General features: G+C 34.8%; 1 protein-coding gene across 10 annotated transcripts in view; it reads left to right on the top strand.

The window, feature by feature from the left end:
• Positions 1 to 17352, top strand: part of DLG2 (discs large MAGUK scaffold protein 2) — a 2060086-nt gene that overhangs the window by 449787 nt on the left and 1592947 nt on the right. For all 10 annotated transcript variants that reach the window (XM_086678450.1, XM_086678461.1, XM_086678456.1 and 7 more), the window contains one exon: positions 14769 to 14864. In XM_086678450.1, coding sequence (XP_086534576.1) covers positions 14769 to 14864 — 96 coding nt within the window. The remainder of the gene's footprint in view (positions 1 to 14768; positions 14865 to 17352) is intronic.

The following is a 17352-nucleotide window of genomic DNA, read 5'->3' as shown; positions in this document are numbered from 1 at the left end:
GGAAATGCTTTCCCTTATGTCTCATTTGTTTATTCATTTCTTTTTACCAGTATAAATTTATGAATATTCACTTTATTGTATAGGTTATAATTTGTTACTGTCTTTATTTGTTGCACAAACTGCCCTAAATTTGGCCATTGGAATTCCCTTCAAGTTGGCCTCTGTGTCCTTTTGAAATATTCCCATTAAGTTTTGAGCACTTTTTTTTATTTTCTGGCAGGCTCATGTTGTACTTTTTCTGCCCCCAAAGCGATCCTTGGTTCCATTTGGTGGAGAATGGTATTTATAAGCCAAAATCTGAGTGCTAGTTGTACTCATTCTTACTGGGGTTTCATTACTTTTCGAGGACCTCTCAGCAGATAGAATCAAGGAATACATGAAAGAATTAGGGAAAATATACCCCTATTTATTTTTATTTCTATCCATCTATCTACCTGCATATCTACCATCTTTTTAAACTTTGAGTTCATTGAGCTACCTTCATTCTAATCTAATACCAAATTATTTCTTCATTAACCATTTATATATTTATAACTGCCTTCTCTGATAGTGAGAAACAGGGCTTCCATCAGTGGCAATATATTTACTTATTTCTTTCAATCTTAAAACACACAATAAGCAGTTCCGCATTGCTTGCTAATTCATACTATCAAGTAAACCTACTAACTAGATCCCAATATTTGTTTATAGCTATTTCTTTTTCTTAGATTCATTCTGTATTGAAGTGCAGTCAGAATACTTTGTCCAAGCATTCCTTTAGTTAGTTTTTCCCCCCTCTTCATGGATTTTGCTACTAATTTGAAATGCAGCTAGGTTTATTTGTTTTTCAGTATATTCCATTTTGGATCTTTTTTTCCCCTTCTTGAATTCTGTTACCTATCTTTCTCTCTCTCTCTCTTTTTTTTTTTTTTATTGCACAACACCCAATGTGGTTCTAAAGTTAAAACCATATAAAATAATATATTCATTTTTATTCATACCCTTCATCCTGTCTACCTTGTTTCCATATCCCTATACTTTACATCCTTTTTCAGTCCTCCGGATAAGTGATCAGCTTGTTAGTTTCTGGTGTATCATTCTTGTATTTTTGTCAACAAATAAGCATAAATATGTTTTTTCTTTATTTTTCACTTTTATGTATAAAAGATATCAAACTATCTGTATGCTTTTACACTTCTGAAGACTCATTTTGAGTATGAGATTCATTTTTGTTTTCTATACATTCTTATGGAAAGTAATTTCTGTATGGAATTTTGTGTTTTTTCCCCTCCCCCCACCCATTGGTCTCTTGGACTTCTGGTCCATAATCAGGAGTTTTAACAGCTTCACTTCCCCATCTCCATTGTAATAGAACACCTTTCACAAATCTAATTGTAGAGCAACATGTAGGTTGACTCAATTCCTGGTGTAATGAGATAATCTTTGTAGATCCTCTTTCTACTGCATTTAATTTTTGTTTTATTTATGATCCAGAGAGATGTTTATATTGGCTTATATTTCAACTATACCTTATGTTTTTTGCCTTTCATATAGTAACTGTCATTGCTGAATACTTAGAATAGAAATGGATGTAATATAAATATAAATTTACAGGACCATTTTGACAAGAAACATAGCCACTATTTATTACGTTCTTCTGTAATTTAGGACATACAGGTTATTTCATTATGATTAACAAAATTATAATTAACATTCTTGTACATACATTTTATATGAATCTCTCATTTTTTCTTTAGGATATATTTCTGTAAATGAAGTTGCTGGGTAAATGGGTAACTGGATTTTCAAGGCCTTTGAAAGATATTTCCCATTTACTCTCCAGAATTGTTTTACCAATTTATATTCAAACCTACTATGAAACACAGTACCAAACATTTTCTAACACTACTTTTAGTTATTTTTTTTGGAAATTGGTAAGTAAAGAGTATAATTTTTGTAATTAATTAAAATTTCTAGGCATGCTTTAATTTTGTGTCTCTTTTGGCCTTATACTCTTCTCTCAGCAGAATTATTCACAGCTTTTATCAGAAAGTTCTGTAGCCAGTTGCTTAGTGCCTGTGTTCTCAATTTGGCAATCTGAAGCTTAAGGCAGTGGCTTTGTTTATTGGTCTCTGATTTCCTTATACTTGGCACAGAGTAGGTCATCAATATAAAGTATTTGAATTGACAAATTTACAAATTTACATGAAAAAATCATTGGACTTTGTGTCTTAGATTAGTTCTCATTTGTTAACATTTTTCTCTCTGTTTTGTCATCTCCTGGTTCTCCCTTTTTTATTTATCTTAGACATTGGTAAAGTAAGATTTGAATTTCTATAGTAAGGCTAACTTAGTTTTCTATGTGTTCCATCTTTGTTATTATTGATGATGATAATGCTTTTTCTTTTACTTCCTTGTCTTCTTTTAGATTAGGTGAATATTTACTACAATTCCATTTTTATCATTTCTATTGGCTTTATATTTTAGTGGTTTTCCTAAGTATTACAATATATATCCTTAATTTATGACAAATGACTATGAATTAAGATTTTGCCACTTCACATATAATGTAAGAATGTTACAACTCTTTATTCCCTAGTGTAGATCTGAGGACATATTTTGTATCATCTTTCTTCAGCAAAAAGAGCTTCTTTTAGTATTTCTTGTAGTTATGTCTTGTTGGCAATGAGTTAACTCAGAGTTTCTTATGAGAAAATGTTTTTATTATTCAATTTTTTAAAGAATATTTTTGCTGGATATAGAATTGCAGAATATAAGGGTTTTTCCCTTCTTTCGGTTCTTTAAAGATATCTTTCTATTGTATTTGAAATTACTTTGTTCCTGCTGAGAAGTCATCAATTATTGTTATTATTGTTCCCCAGTATGTAAAGTGTCTCTTTTACTGACTGTTTTTTAATTTTTTTATTGTTATTTCGTTTCTCCATCTCCATTGTTGTTCATTTTTTGTTTCCACTAATTTGACTGTGATGTATTTGAGTATAGCTTTCATTGTGTTTTTGTTCTGTATGGGGTTTGTTGAGATTCTTGGTTCTCTGAGTTTATATTTTTTATCATATCTGAAAAAAGTATAACTACTATTTATTTAAATATTTTTCTACCCAATCTTTCCTTATTCTTTTTCTGGAAACTAAATTGCACATATATTAGCCCATGACATATTTTCCTGCAGATCTTCTCTCTATTGATCATTTTTATTGCCCCATCTTCAAATTCACTGGTGATTTCTTCTGTAGTATCCAATCTCCTGTGAAGTCCAGTCAGTAATATTTTTTATATTATATATTGAATTTTTAAGGTCTTGAATTTGCTTCTTTTTTATTCTGTCTCTTTATTAATATTCTTCCATCTGTGTACTCATTATGTTCTACTTTTCTTTTAAATTCTTAAATATATTTAATAGTGACTTTTAAAATATTCACTGATTAATTCTAGTGTTTTGGACATATCTAGATCATCTTATGTTGATTTGGCTGTTCCCCATTGGTTATAAGTCACATTTTTCTGCTTCTTTGCATGACTAGTACATTTTGATTACATACTAAACACTATGGGTTCTTTATTTTGAGAGTTTGGATTTTGTTGTCCTCCTTTAAACAGCACTGAGTTTTGTTCTGGCAGGTAGTTAGTTGACTGACAGATGCGCATAATCCTTTCAAGACTTATTTTTAAAGCTTTGTAATACCAGTTCTAGAGTAGCTATTATTCTAGGTATAAGGTAGTGTTATTCACAAGACATGGTTTTCTAGGTCCTCAGTTTGAATTCCTGGGAGAGAGCATTGTTTCTCCCCTTTAGCTACTCATATGACATATCTCTCAGTACTGTGCAGCTTCTGTAATCTTTACTCAGCTTATGGTTTCCCAGTAACTAATGCCATTACAGAATATTTATGTCTGCATAGAAAACATTTTACTAAGCCAAAGACTTAAGAGAAACCCTATGCAGGTTTCTGGAATAACTTCTCTTCTGAGATATCTCCTTTCTGATACTGTACTCTTTAAATTTCTCCTCCTTCAGCAGCTCTGAATTCTGACCTCAACCTCTTCAGTTCAGAGAGGCCTCTGTTTTTATTTGGCCTCTTCTATTTTCTCAGGTCAGAAAGAACCTCCAGGAAGAAAGCCAAAGAAATTGTGTGGCTCACCTCACAATGTTTCTTTTTTCTCAGGGAGTCACAGCCCTCCATTGCCTATTGTCCAAAATCTGAAGTGTTGTTTCATATATTTTGTCAGCTTTATAGTTATTTATGGAAGTTGGTCTTATCAAGTACCAGGTACTCTGTATGGTTGGAAGCAGATGTCTTTGTCATTGTAAATTCTTAAAAAGTCTGCCTTACTACTATGCAGGTATGCAAAAAATAAGAAATCTTTCTATGAACCAATATAGAATCATGTACATTTTAGGAACCAATATAGAATCATTACTTTTAAAATGAAAAAGCAAAGTGCTAAAGAATATATATAATATGCAACCTTTCGTGTAAGAAAGAAAGAGAAATAAAAACATATACATGTATTTTCTCATTTGTGAAAGAGTCACAGTGGGAAGGATAAGCCACTCATTAATGATATTGGTTATTTACAGAAGATGACTACATTGGAATAAAATGAGCAGGAGCAGAGTGATGTTTCTGTGAATATACATTTTGTATAGTTTGGATTTTAGAACTGCATTGTTTCATATTCAAAACATAAATAATTAAAGCCAATGAAAAGAGTACAAAATGTAACACAAACAAACAAATGAACCTATTACAAATGAATGATGTAACCACTTTGAAGGAGAGAGAGAAAAGAACTAATTTTACTTGGAAAAACAGTATTTTACTATATTCACTAACGTTATTGGTAAAAAGATGCACTATTAATCAGATTTGTTTTTTACAGGTCTAAGAGTTAATGATTTCAAAACTGCTTTATGAGTTTTCAAAGATGGAATAAATAGATAAATATATTATGGATAATTCAAAGAAAAAAGTTTGAAGAGTTTCTTTCTCTCTGTATTTCTCTCTCTCACACACAAACACCATATGTATAATTTCTTGTCTCTCTCTGCTGAGAGGGACTAGAAGCAATAATATTCAGAAAGAATGAGTGTAGCTAGGCTTCTTGGTACAATTCTCCATCTTCTCCATCAAATGGAACTGAATCCCCTTGGAGGAATGGCTGACTCCAAGCCTGGGGCAAAGATAAAAAGTACAGATGAGCCTGGGATCTCTTGCTTTGCCAGAAAGTAAGAAAGTGCTAAAAATCTAATGGGGATATTTCAAAAGGACACAGTGGCTAGCTTGAAGAAAATCCCGAGGGCCAAATTTGGGACAATTTGAACAACAAAATAAATATAGTAACAGATGATAAAACATACATTACAATAAAAATCCATGAGTTTATACTGGTAAAATATGTGAATAAATGAATAAACAAATAAAGGAAACAGGATAAGAGCAAGTTCTGTCTATAGGAGAATGCCAACTAACAAGTATAGAAGGAATTATGGAATTAGAAAACCACCACTAGCAACCTCCATAGTAATAATTGTTTCAGACAATGATTGATGAATGATAAAACTAATGAGTGGAAATGGGTGAAACACAGGATATTTATCTTAGTTCAAAGTATGTGCTATAAGATTTTTATTGCTTACTCATGAAAAATAGTAACTTTACAGTGTAGAAACCTGGCAGAACCACCTTAGCCAAGTGATCAGAGATAGCAATACTAATCTACAAGACAAACTGACAGCATGTGCCTCCTGATAATGGCGTACTGAGAGGCACACATAATCACTTTAGCGGTGGTTTTGTGAAATATGTATAACCTGAATTTAATCATAAAGCAATAAATATTAGCCAAACCCAAATTAAGAACACTTGAAAAAATGTCTGTCTAGTACTCTAAAATATCTAGGTCTTGAAAGACAAAGGAAGACTGAATTGCTCCAGATTAAGGAAATTAAAAATACATAAAAAATAATGTAATAAATGATTCTGGATTGGATCCTGAACTAAAAACTAAGGACATTAGCAAGATAATTGGTAAAATTTGATTAAAGTCTATATATTAGATAATAATATTGTATCAATGTTATTTTCTTGATTTTTGTATTTTTACTGTAGCTATTATAATGTTAACATTTTGGAAATATGTGTGTGGGGAACATGGTATTCTTTTTCTTATTTCTGCAACATTTTATAAGACTGAAATTATTTTAAAATGCACTTTACAATTAAGAGAAAATGTAAAGCAAAGGCTAAATGAGGCCAATATGTTTGTGTAATCTTTACTTTTGAAATATTTCTCCTTTTTTTGACTCTTTTACTTTTTCCTTACCATCTCTTTCCTCAACCCTTCTTTTATTTGCTATTTCTCATGAGATTATCTAAATTCTTTGGCTTTATGTCTGAAACTCTCTAAACTGGCTTTTGCTTACCTTTTCTACTTTATGTTTCACAAGTTCTTGCCTCATGGTTTAGCAACATTAGATTACTGTTGTTCTCCAGCTTCTTCCTTCTGACTTTTTGTCTTATGGCTTTGCTCATGTCTCAATTTATTTTTCCATGGCATTCTCTGCATATTTCTAATACTTCTAACTTGAATTCAAATGACCAGTTTATGTAATTGTCTCACCTACTTTACTTTAAGTTCCTTAAAAGTCTGGCATTGTAAGCATTATTTATGTTTATTGAACTGAACCTCCTTTGAATTTCCAGAGCACTTTTGTCTACTTCTTTTTTGACATTCAAAGTCTTCTACCTGATTTTACAGTCGCTTTTGTATATATCTTATTTCATTGTTTACTATATATATATATGTACATATATATATATATATATACACACACATTTTGGTTTATGGACCACATCTTATTTGTGCTTTCCTCGTAACATCTGGTTCAATACTTTGTATATAATAAAATTTAATGAATGTTTGTTGAATCAATAAATAGGCTGAGGAGTGCCTTGGTAGCTCAGTCAGTTGAGCGTCCAACTCTTAGTTTTGGCTGGTGTTATGATCCCAGTGTTGTGGGGTCGAGCCTTATGCTGGGCTCCACACTGAGCATGGAGGCTACTTAAGATTCTCCCTCCCACCCCCCTTCCTTCCCTCTCTCTCTCTCTCTCTCTCTTTCTCTCTTCCTCTTCCTTTGCCCCTCTCTCCTGCCTGTGTACACTCTCTCTGTAAAATAATTAATTAATTAATTAAAAAAATAGGCTGCGAACCTTAAAAATTGGTATTCTTTTCTTTTAAGCCTACTTTCTTCTTCCTGTCTAGCTTTTCAAGGAACCCTGAGGCCTTTATCTTTAGGGCTATAATAATGATGTTTACTATTCTCTCAGCAAAAAGAAAAAGAATAATTTAAATTCATTAGTTATTTGTAATGTTGAACTATTCTATAAAGCAGCAGTGTGTTGTTTCCTATGAAAGAGTATTCAAACTCACACTTCTGTATTTACAATGTTTCTTATAAATGAAGAGGATATAACAAAATGAAGTACAACTAGGTGCTCTGTAAATATAAAGGCCAGAAAATATTAATAGGATTGGACTACTCAGAGCACACTGGGGTATACCTCAAGCTGATCTGTACAGTTGTTATTCCTAGAGGAAGGGGAAGTACTTCCTAGTGGCTCAACATCACAGAGATTATTTAACTTACTTTCTGGACACTTCAAGAACTTTTGGTTCTTGAAAGGGCACAGATTTTGTGCATGCCACTCATCAGTACCAACATACATTTTAAAAAAAAAGGTTAGAGAAGAATGGTATAAATTAACAAAGAAGCAAACAAATCTACAAAACAGTTAATTCAGGTGAGTATATTTACTTTACAGAGTTCCAGGTTTATAAAAATTCACTATAGGATTCTTTTACATAGAAAACATTTCTGATGTATATAACAGCTGTATCTGTTTAAAGTAAAGTTGGAAATATTTATTGGGACATATTGTGTAATGCAGAGTACATCTGTGTAAATAATATAATACATATCTATGCACATTTATTTTGTTCAGACACATGAAGGATACAGAAATAGTAATACATTCATTGCCTTTAAGGAGCTTAAAATCTACATGAATGGATAAGAAAAGCATAAGTAATGTTACGTTTATTTTTCCTTTTGTTGATATTATGAGTTGTTCTTGAAAGAAGCAAGGTGGACTAATCATTACTAGAGATGCACAGGAGAAGTATATATCCTGAGGGGAATCATGGAATGAAGGTGCCTGGCTCACTGAAGAAGAGCAGATGATCACCACAGGCTTTGTAGTGGAGGGAGGCATATGAGTAGTCCTTTAAAAATTAAGTAGGGGCATTACCAGAACTGGGGTGCTCAGGAGTAGACATGGATTCTAAAGAGAAAATGATTCCATTTAAATTGAACAGATTTGAGGGGCAGTGTGATTTTGAGAGGAACACATGCAAACAATTGAAAATGCAGGACTGGAAATTAGAAAGAAAGGTCCTCTAGAATTTGACAGTCTAAATTTGAGAGTCATCTGGGAGTGAGTCTGGACAGAAGAGGTAGAGAAAAGGAATTTTGGAGTAACAGCTGAGCCCAGGAGGTAAAAAGAGGAAAAGGAAATAAAATGGAAGAGGAAATCAGCAAGATGGGGTGTCAGCTAGGAGAGAGTTGGGTTTCTGAATATAGAGACAAGAATTACAGAAGTATGAAATTCCAGTGAGTGAAAGACATAGAGAACTGTAGGAAGTCGGGGAAAGTAGAAAACAGTGAGGACTAGGAGGTACTCAGTGAGTTTTAACTGTGTAGTATTCATAGCATAAGAAAGGACAGAATTCAGAAATGAAAGCAGAAATCACAAGCTGACTGCCTTTATGCAGACTCCAGCCTAAGTATATATTTTGTTTGCCCATTCTTTGTTAGCTCACATGGTATTTAAAAATACATAATTTTGGGGGCGCCTGGGTGGCTCAGTCGGATAAGCGTCCGACTTAGCCAGGTCACGATCTTGCGGTCCGTGAGTTCGAGCCCCGCGTCAGGCTCTGGGCTGATGGCTCGGAGCCTGGAGCCTGTTTCTGATTCTGTGTCTCCCTCTCTCTCTGCCCCTCCCCCGTTCATGCTCTGTCTCTCTCTGTCCCAAAAATAAATAAACGTTGAAAAAAAAATTAAAAAAAAACAAAAACAAAAACAAAACATAATTTTGTCAATGTTTAAAAAATCAAGGTATTCTCCTAAGAAGGTCAGACTCTTGAAAAATTCTAAACATCTGGCCACAGTGGGTCTGGTTTTTCTCATTGCAGGGAAAATGCATGGAAATAACCAGAGACTGCACCCATTAGACAGGGAATGAACTGTCCATTTTCCCAAGGGCCATCCATCTCTTCCTCCATATTTCTTGTACCTGGCTCACTTTACTTATTTTGAGTACTTGAAATCATTTGAAATTTTTACATCTAGATAAGTGATTTTCAAACTAGGATGTGTCACACTCACACCAGAAATATAGATTGCAGGATCCTATCCCTACTGTTTCTGATTTGGCAGGTCGGGGGTGAGGCCCAAGAGTTTGTCTAAGAAGTCTCCACATGATGCTGATGCTATTAGTATAGGGACCACAATTTAAAAGATTCAAGGATAAGTGAGTGGTAAGGAAGTAGTTCAAGAGTTTAGTGTAGTGGTAAGGTGAATAGACGCTGCATTCAGAGGGAACTAGGTTCTGGTTTTTCACCCAGGAAACAAGGGTGATAGTTCCTACCTCAACGGTTTACTTTTAAGTCTGTATGAGATAATGCATATAAAATATGTATCAGGATCATCAAAGCAGGACCTAGCTTATTGTAACTCTTCATGAAATTATTCTATTGCATGTTAAATTTATTAAGTCTTTCAAGAATATTGATTCTGGGGAGAGGTCAGAGATAGACTGGTAGTTTTGGAGCAAAGATGATCAAGGATCTTTATTTTTTTAAGAATGAAGGAAATATAAAAGTATGGAAAAAAATACTATTTCTATGAGAGCTACATTGATGGGAAGTCACCAGTTGTTGGAGTAATGGTGGGGATATGAAAGCATAGGAAGCCAGCCAAGATACTGAAATTCAGGAAGCATACATGGGACACCAACTGGTATGAGGTAGGAAAGTTGTAGATTCATAGCATCCAACCCAGCTGTGGGATGGTTGATAAGGAGGAAGGAGACTGCAGTGGATTACATAATCTCCATATTTTAGATGACACCTAGCTAGTAAGTGGAAGTAAAGGGATTATAACTCATTTCTTCCATACTCTAAAATCCATGCTTTTTTCTTTTAATATAATGCCTGTCAAAGCCCACACTATTTACTCTTACACTGAACACTTGCTTGTTTATATAACTTCTTGTCTTTAGAATTATTTCAGTGTCATATCCTTCAGGAAGCCTCCTTTGATTCCTTAGTCTGATGCAGATGATCCTCTCATATTTTATATCTATTATTATGATTAACACATTGTATTGTAAATTACATATTTATATATCTATCTGTCCCATTAGATAGATGGGAGGATGGAGAGATAGATGGAGGATAGACAGTATATCTCATTGTTTTTGATATTCTGGGAATTAATAAATAAATTAATAAATAATAATAAGTAAATATTGAATTTCCAGGGTATAAATACATTTTTAGGGAGTAATAAATATTAATAACAATATTAATGTATTTTGTTTAATAGATGAAAAATAAAGGATTAAATTAGATGACTATCTCCTACATGGAGGAAAAAACAAACAGGGAACAAGGGCTCTTATCTGGCTAAGATGAATGACAAGCTCAGCTACTTGAGGGTATTCTGGTAGCCTTTGCTACCAGAACTTTATCAAAAACATAAAGTCCCTTACTGTGTGTTCAGCTGAAGTAGTGGATGTGCTGCCATGTTTTGTCTGATGATGGATCCGGCAGCAAAGCTACCATGCAGGCTCAATCAGCAGCTTGATTCCAGTTGATTTCATCAGGGCTTACTGTGGGCATCTGCAATTGGCAGTCCTGATTTGTATAGTTCATGACCCCAAGGAGGAGTGTGTTTAATTTGTCAGTCTATAGTGTTCTAACAGGGCAGATAAACCATTTAGGCCATTGGCAATACTCCAAGAGTCAGTAAAAATATAATAGGGTTGATCAGGAAGCACATTGGCCAGAGCTTCAAGAATGACCTTGAGTTCTGCCACCTTAGTGGAAGAACTCCTTCCATTCTCAGTTCTGCATAGCTAGAACTAAGAACAAAAAGTATCAGCATCCCACTGGACACTGCTGGCTTCAGTTTAGTGAAACCATTAGTGAAACAGGCCCAGGCATTTAGTGAAACTTTAATGAATGGAGGACCCCAATGAGCCAGTAGCTTTGTCTCAGGGGATTTTAATTGGAGGTTGCTTCTCTTTACCAGAGGTTCTAATCAATCTCTCTCACTCACAAAGACTTGTAGCTCAGAGGAGTCAGTAATGTTGTGGGGCTGTACAGACAGAGAGACTGCCATAGCTTGCTGAGAGCTTCCAACATAGCCAGTTGGTTTGGACTTCACTTTAAGGATGCTGATTTGTGCCCTAGCTGATAATATAGACCAACTAAAATGTCCAAGTAAGACCATACCGTCTCCCATATTCTGAGTCTAATAAGGTGCTGGGCTTTCTTTTTCGATGGTTGAGGCTAAAAAGGAGTATCTCCTTGACTGCTGAAAGTAATTTGCTTAGATAGGCCCTCAGTTTTGTCAGAGTTTATTATCTACTCCTGCTAGCTGAGGCTTGTGACTTGCCAAATAGGACATCATAAATCTTAATGGCAAATGGAAGAGGAATTTAGGTATAGTAAATATATCATGAGGCTTGCCATATGAATAAAAATTGGTCTTGGACCTTGAGTACCAGTGGGATAGAAAAAGATGTTGGAAAGGGAACATACCAAGTGCCATCAGTCAATGCAAAGGATTTAGTTATAGTTAAATGTTTGGAATAGATGAGACAGTAGGAGCAATAGCAGAATCAATAATCCACTGTGAGCCTCCAGATCTTGTTAGCCTTTTTTACTGGCCATGCTTGGCTGTTGTTCAAGATATTGCATCTTGGGTTATTATCCCTACTGTTGTTAAGTCCTTAAGGTGATGATTTCCTTTCTTCCCGTAAGATTCTCCACTTTTTCTGCTGGACTACCAAGAGAAAATAGAGAAAAGAATTGGAGAGAGATTTATGTTCTATTAGTATTTCTGTACATGTAGCTTTTCCTGATCAGGAGAACCCTTTCTGGAATTTCTGAGAATTTACAAAGAAGCGTTAAGACCAATTGTACATTCAGCAGTGGAAACGATGCAAATAGTACATTGAGTTGGCCCAAAGGACCCTTTACACAGGTCATTTGTCTTTCTTTCTCCTTGGTAAACCCTGCCCAAACATAATCACCTGAATCCTGGTGCCCCTTCTTCTGCCAATTCACAGAACCTAGCAGATTGTGGTTTGGGTGACTGTACACAGAAGATCTATAAGAATTTGAGTGCTTGCCCTCCCAGAAGTTCTCTAGCATATTTGGATGGGTGTGTGTCACCTTCATTTCCTCTTAGGAACAGGGAAACTTTAACTCCATTATTAATAATCTTTTTCCTTAAAGCATTTAAGGTCAGTGTAAAAGGGAAAGGAGGGGCCATGAATCATGGTGAGTGAGAGCAGTTCTACAGCAGTAAGAAAGCACATTTACTTGTGATTTTCAGGGGTGTGTAGGTGGTTTGCAGCCCAGTGAAATGAACTGATAATGTTTTTGGTCTAACTGATAGCAGCAGCAAAGCCATCAGTATGGACAATCTAAAGACTGGCATATTAAATGTATGCTTCCACAGGGGCACAAACTGCACATATCTGCATCACTTATGCAGATGTCCACAGTAAGAACCTGATAAGACCAATAGGAATCAAGCTGCTGACTGAGCTTGCATTGACACAATTGCTGCCTGCATCCATCATCATACTGAACATGGCAGCACATCCGCCATTCCAGACTGAGCACAAAGTAAATGACTCTATATCTGATGTAGAAGCTACCTGGGTATCCTCAGGTAGTTGAGCTTGAGATTCTTCTTAGCCAGATTGGAGCCCTGTTCCCTGTTTGTTCCTTCACTTAAGCATTCATTAATTTATCTAATTTAATCTTTTAATTTTTTATTCATTAAACAAATATTTATTGAACTCTGGGAATTAATAAATAATAACATATAATGCCTGTCCTCCAAGGAACTCTAATCAGACAGACAGATATATAAACATGTGATTTATAATGCAATAAGTTAATCACAATGATAGATGTAAACTATGGGAATAGAGAAGAGGAGCGTCTACAATAGACTAGAATCAGAGAAATCTTGGTTTCCACTCATAATAGTTGCATACTTCTCTCCTTTTATAATCAGGAGAGGTACACTACTCTATAACTATTGTCTGAATGCAGGTGGGAACTCTGCTCATCCCATGAATCTTGGGAGTTGCGGGTAATTGGCAGATGGGTGAGGAGGTCCCACCACTCAGGGTATAGTCAGCAGGGCACCATTTGGGAACTGTCTTTGAGTTTATTTCCCAGTACTCAGCCTGGAACCACTTTGTAAATTCTTCCTCATTAATAGGCATTAAAGTGGAGGATCATTATTATGCAGTTCAACATAAATTTCATCACTATGTTGGCTACCAATCCCAAAGACATCCCAGAAATCCCTTTTATCAGTCTGCAAATCCCTGATCCTTTCTCTTCCAGAAAACCATGTCTGTCAGCATTATGTCCTTGTCATCACAATTGTCAAGAACCGTGAAGGGGCTAAGATTGTATCCTATTTGAAATCTAAGAACAATGACAAAGTTTCATGAATGCCAGAATGTCAGAAGACTCCTAGGACAGAAACAAAGGACTTTATTATGTACCACTATAGTAGTAACCAGACAGCAGTTTCTCAAGCCCCAGTACCTACAGGGCAATGCAAGGATGGCCAAGTGATATATTCCCATGCAGTGGGGAATTATCCTCAGTGTAGGTAACGGAAATATATATATATATGTGTATATATATATATATATATATATATATATATATTAGTTTATTTATTTATTTTGAGAGAGAGAGAATCCTAAGCAGGCTCCATGTTGCCAGCACAGAGCTGGATGCAGGGCTTGAACTCACGAACCTTGAGATCATGACCTGAGCTGAAGTTGGAAGCTTAACCAACTAAGCTACCCAAGCACCCAGGGAATGGAAATCTTTTTCAGTGGTCAATAAGCAAACTTACCTTTGCTCTGAAAGTAAACATATTTATCATCCAAAGTTGTAGTTATACAAAGATCTTTGAAAGGATAGTCCAGAATGAAAGTAGTCAGTGCCTCTGCTTGTTCTGAGGTCTTCAACTAGTACCACAGAGTAGACATTCTTGCAAGGATGGGAACTTATATAAGATGAAATTAACCCTTCTCTCTTCATCTTCCTATTAACCATGTTCAGCTTTTACCAGATCATCAATTTACACTTGAATGATACAAGTTCAACACTCCCTGTTGAAAAGCTTTGAAATTTATAAAAACTTGCCTTTGAATAACTGTCCCATTTTATTTTTTCTCTTTGGGAGCAATATAAAAATAGGTTAGATAGTATTCTAAACTAATGGGTTAGATTTATTCTAAAACTGACATAAGTAATACTGAATAATACTTATACAGGTCGTAGGTGTTTTAATGTGCATGTTAAAAGTTTGAAAAACATGTAGTTCACATTGCAGAGAACAAATAAGACATAGTGATTTTTTTAACTTTTTTTTTTAGCTTACAGATTTCAGTGAACCAAAGGAAAATCCTTCATGTACTAAACAAAATAAAGACAACCAGTGTTTTGAAAATGAAGCTGACAAAAAGACAAGAGTAAGTGTTAGAGTGTTTTCTTTGTTTCTTTGTTTAATGGGCAAGATACGTCTTGTTCTCTGTGAAGTATAACCTAATTTCTGCTTTTGGCCTGCTCAGAATATTGGGTTCACCTGCTACCGGGTTGACATTGAACTATGCATCATTTTGAGCAGTTGTGTGCTTTCATTTTGAGAATTTTGTTTGTGTTTGATTTAGTGTAAATTCTAAACTAGTAATCACACAACCATTTTGTAATCTACTCCACTTCTCCTCTCTCCTGTCTGGTTCAGGACAGGAGAAAAACCCTCACATGACTCTTTGACAGTGGCTTTTAGGTTTCATTGGGGTTTTTTTTTGTTTTGTTTTTGTTTTGTTTGTTTTTTGTAATAGCTTCCCTGAAGCAATCTGAACTCTACAATTATACTTTTTTTGTGATTGTCACCTTGTGTAGTTATTCAAGACAGGGAATCAAAATCAATCATCTATAAGGTAATGCTAAACAGGTCATAGTGCTTTATTTGATGAAATCAAGAACCTGAATTCAAAGTATGTGTATTTCCAAGTAAAAATATTTTATTAATCAGCAGCCTCAGATTTAATTTATTTCTGATCAATTGCCACAAGCTGATCCTTATTTATTGTAGCCTAGTGAAATACGCCAATGTTGTATTCTCCATTTCATTGATAAAAACATCAAATTTAATTATGAAAATGAGAAAATGAATCATGATTATTTTTATGAACATGCATTAAGTATTTAAACCTCACATAAAATTCTTTTGGGAGATTATTTTATAAATATTTGCTTTATTGATGCTTCTTGAAATATGTCTTTAATGATGTTCCTTCTTGTCTTTTTGGTGAATCTTCTATTAGCAAGCACAGGCAATCTTCATTATGGCTCTATAGGCCTCAAATTTCTTTCAAATATGGGACAATATGTCTACTGAATGGTAAATATCAGTAAAGGATCGTTTTTCTGTTGATGACCATTTATAACATGGGCTGTCTTCTGTTAATTGCCAATTAGTTGAGCCTCTTAATTTTGACTTGATTTTGAGATTTTGGCAAAGTTCTGAGTCAGATCCAGTTATGAATTTTCATCATTATGATATGGGGTTAGGAGTGAATGGTAGAGAAAGGATTCTTTTTTTTTTTTTTTTTTTTTTTAATTTTTTTTTTTTTCAATGTTTATTTATTTTTGGGACAGAGAGAGACAGAGCATGAACGGGGGAGGGGCAGAGAGAGAGGGAGACACAGAATCGGAAACAGGCTCCAGGCTCTGAGCCATCAGCCCAGAGCCCGACGCGGGGCTCGAACTCACGGACCGCGAGATCGTGACCTGGCTGAAGTCGGACGCTTAACCGACTGCGCCACCCAGGCGCCCCGGTAGAGAAAGGATTCTTGAGACATTTTATGGTGTAACTTAGTAAGTTTATTTAAGTAGCATGGAGACAGGGCCTGTGGGTAGAAAGAGCTGCACTTTTGCTATATGAAGCTGATGGTTATATGCTTAGTGTTCAAGGGGGAGGAGACATGCAGAGACTATTAGATTGTAAACATCTTCAAATTTCTGCTTATAAAACTATTTTCTCCAGATTTCTCTGGTGCTTGTAATTCAGACCAATATTAGCTATTGGTTAGATGTACAGGCAATTATGAGACCCTTTAAAAAAGTAGCAGCTAGCACCTATTTGATCCTTAAAAAAGCTTTGCAGGCTATAGGTCAGCCTTCTGGACTAAAGGTGCACATTCTTCTGCTTCTATCCCTCATCAGTTAACTGTGAGGAATTTAGTTAAAATAAGAAAGGTTGTATGGTAATTGTCCTTCTCTTTATAGGGAAACTATGGAATTTAGAGCCAAATTTAACTAGTGTGCAGTTTATGGAATCCTTCTATGAAAGACCATTGTGTGCTCTCCTGAAAAATGTTTTTTCCATGTTTAACATGGAATGTGTTATTTATTTAAACTATTTGAAACTGTTATAATATGCTAAATGTATTTCCAGGAAAGGAAGTCATCTAATTTGGCAGTGGCAGCATTTTTCTCCAAAAGGAGAGAGGGAAGGTGAATGTCCATTCTAGACTCATGAATACTTAGAAAACAAATTTTTAGACTTCCTGGCTGTTCAAGAGGATATTTGTATTTTTGCTTACTGAAAATGAAGTCATCAGGACTTAGTAGGATACAAATGTGCCAACTTGTCAAGCAGCTAAATGAAATAAGTGCTGGCAAATATACTAGAAAAAGTTTTGTGTTTTTATCATGGGAAAATATATTGCTAGCCTACACTATTTAATCTCTAAAAGCTTTAGTGTTTTCATCTTACAGAGTAGTTATGAGATTTTAATGAGACCTAAATATGAAAATGGTTAGTAGTGCCTGGAAAATAGTAGATTTTTATTCTATGAAATAAATTGCAAGTCTTACATTTAATTTATTAAGATGGTAGACTCTATTACAAATAGTTCTCAGGGTTTCCTTGGGTTCATATCTATATTACAT

Source organism: Puma concolor, chromosome D1 (genome assembly GCF_028749965.1).
Source record: "Puma concolor isolate L17-30 chromosome D1, mPumCon1.1.hap2, whole genome shotgun sequence".
NCBI lineage: Eukaryota > Metazoa > Chordata > Mammalia > Carnivora > Felidae > Puma > Puma concolor.
The sequence above is the reverse complement of the archived record's forward strand: the minus strand, read 5'-3'. Positions and strand labels throughout refer to the sequence as shown.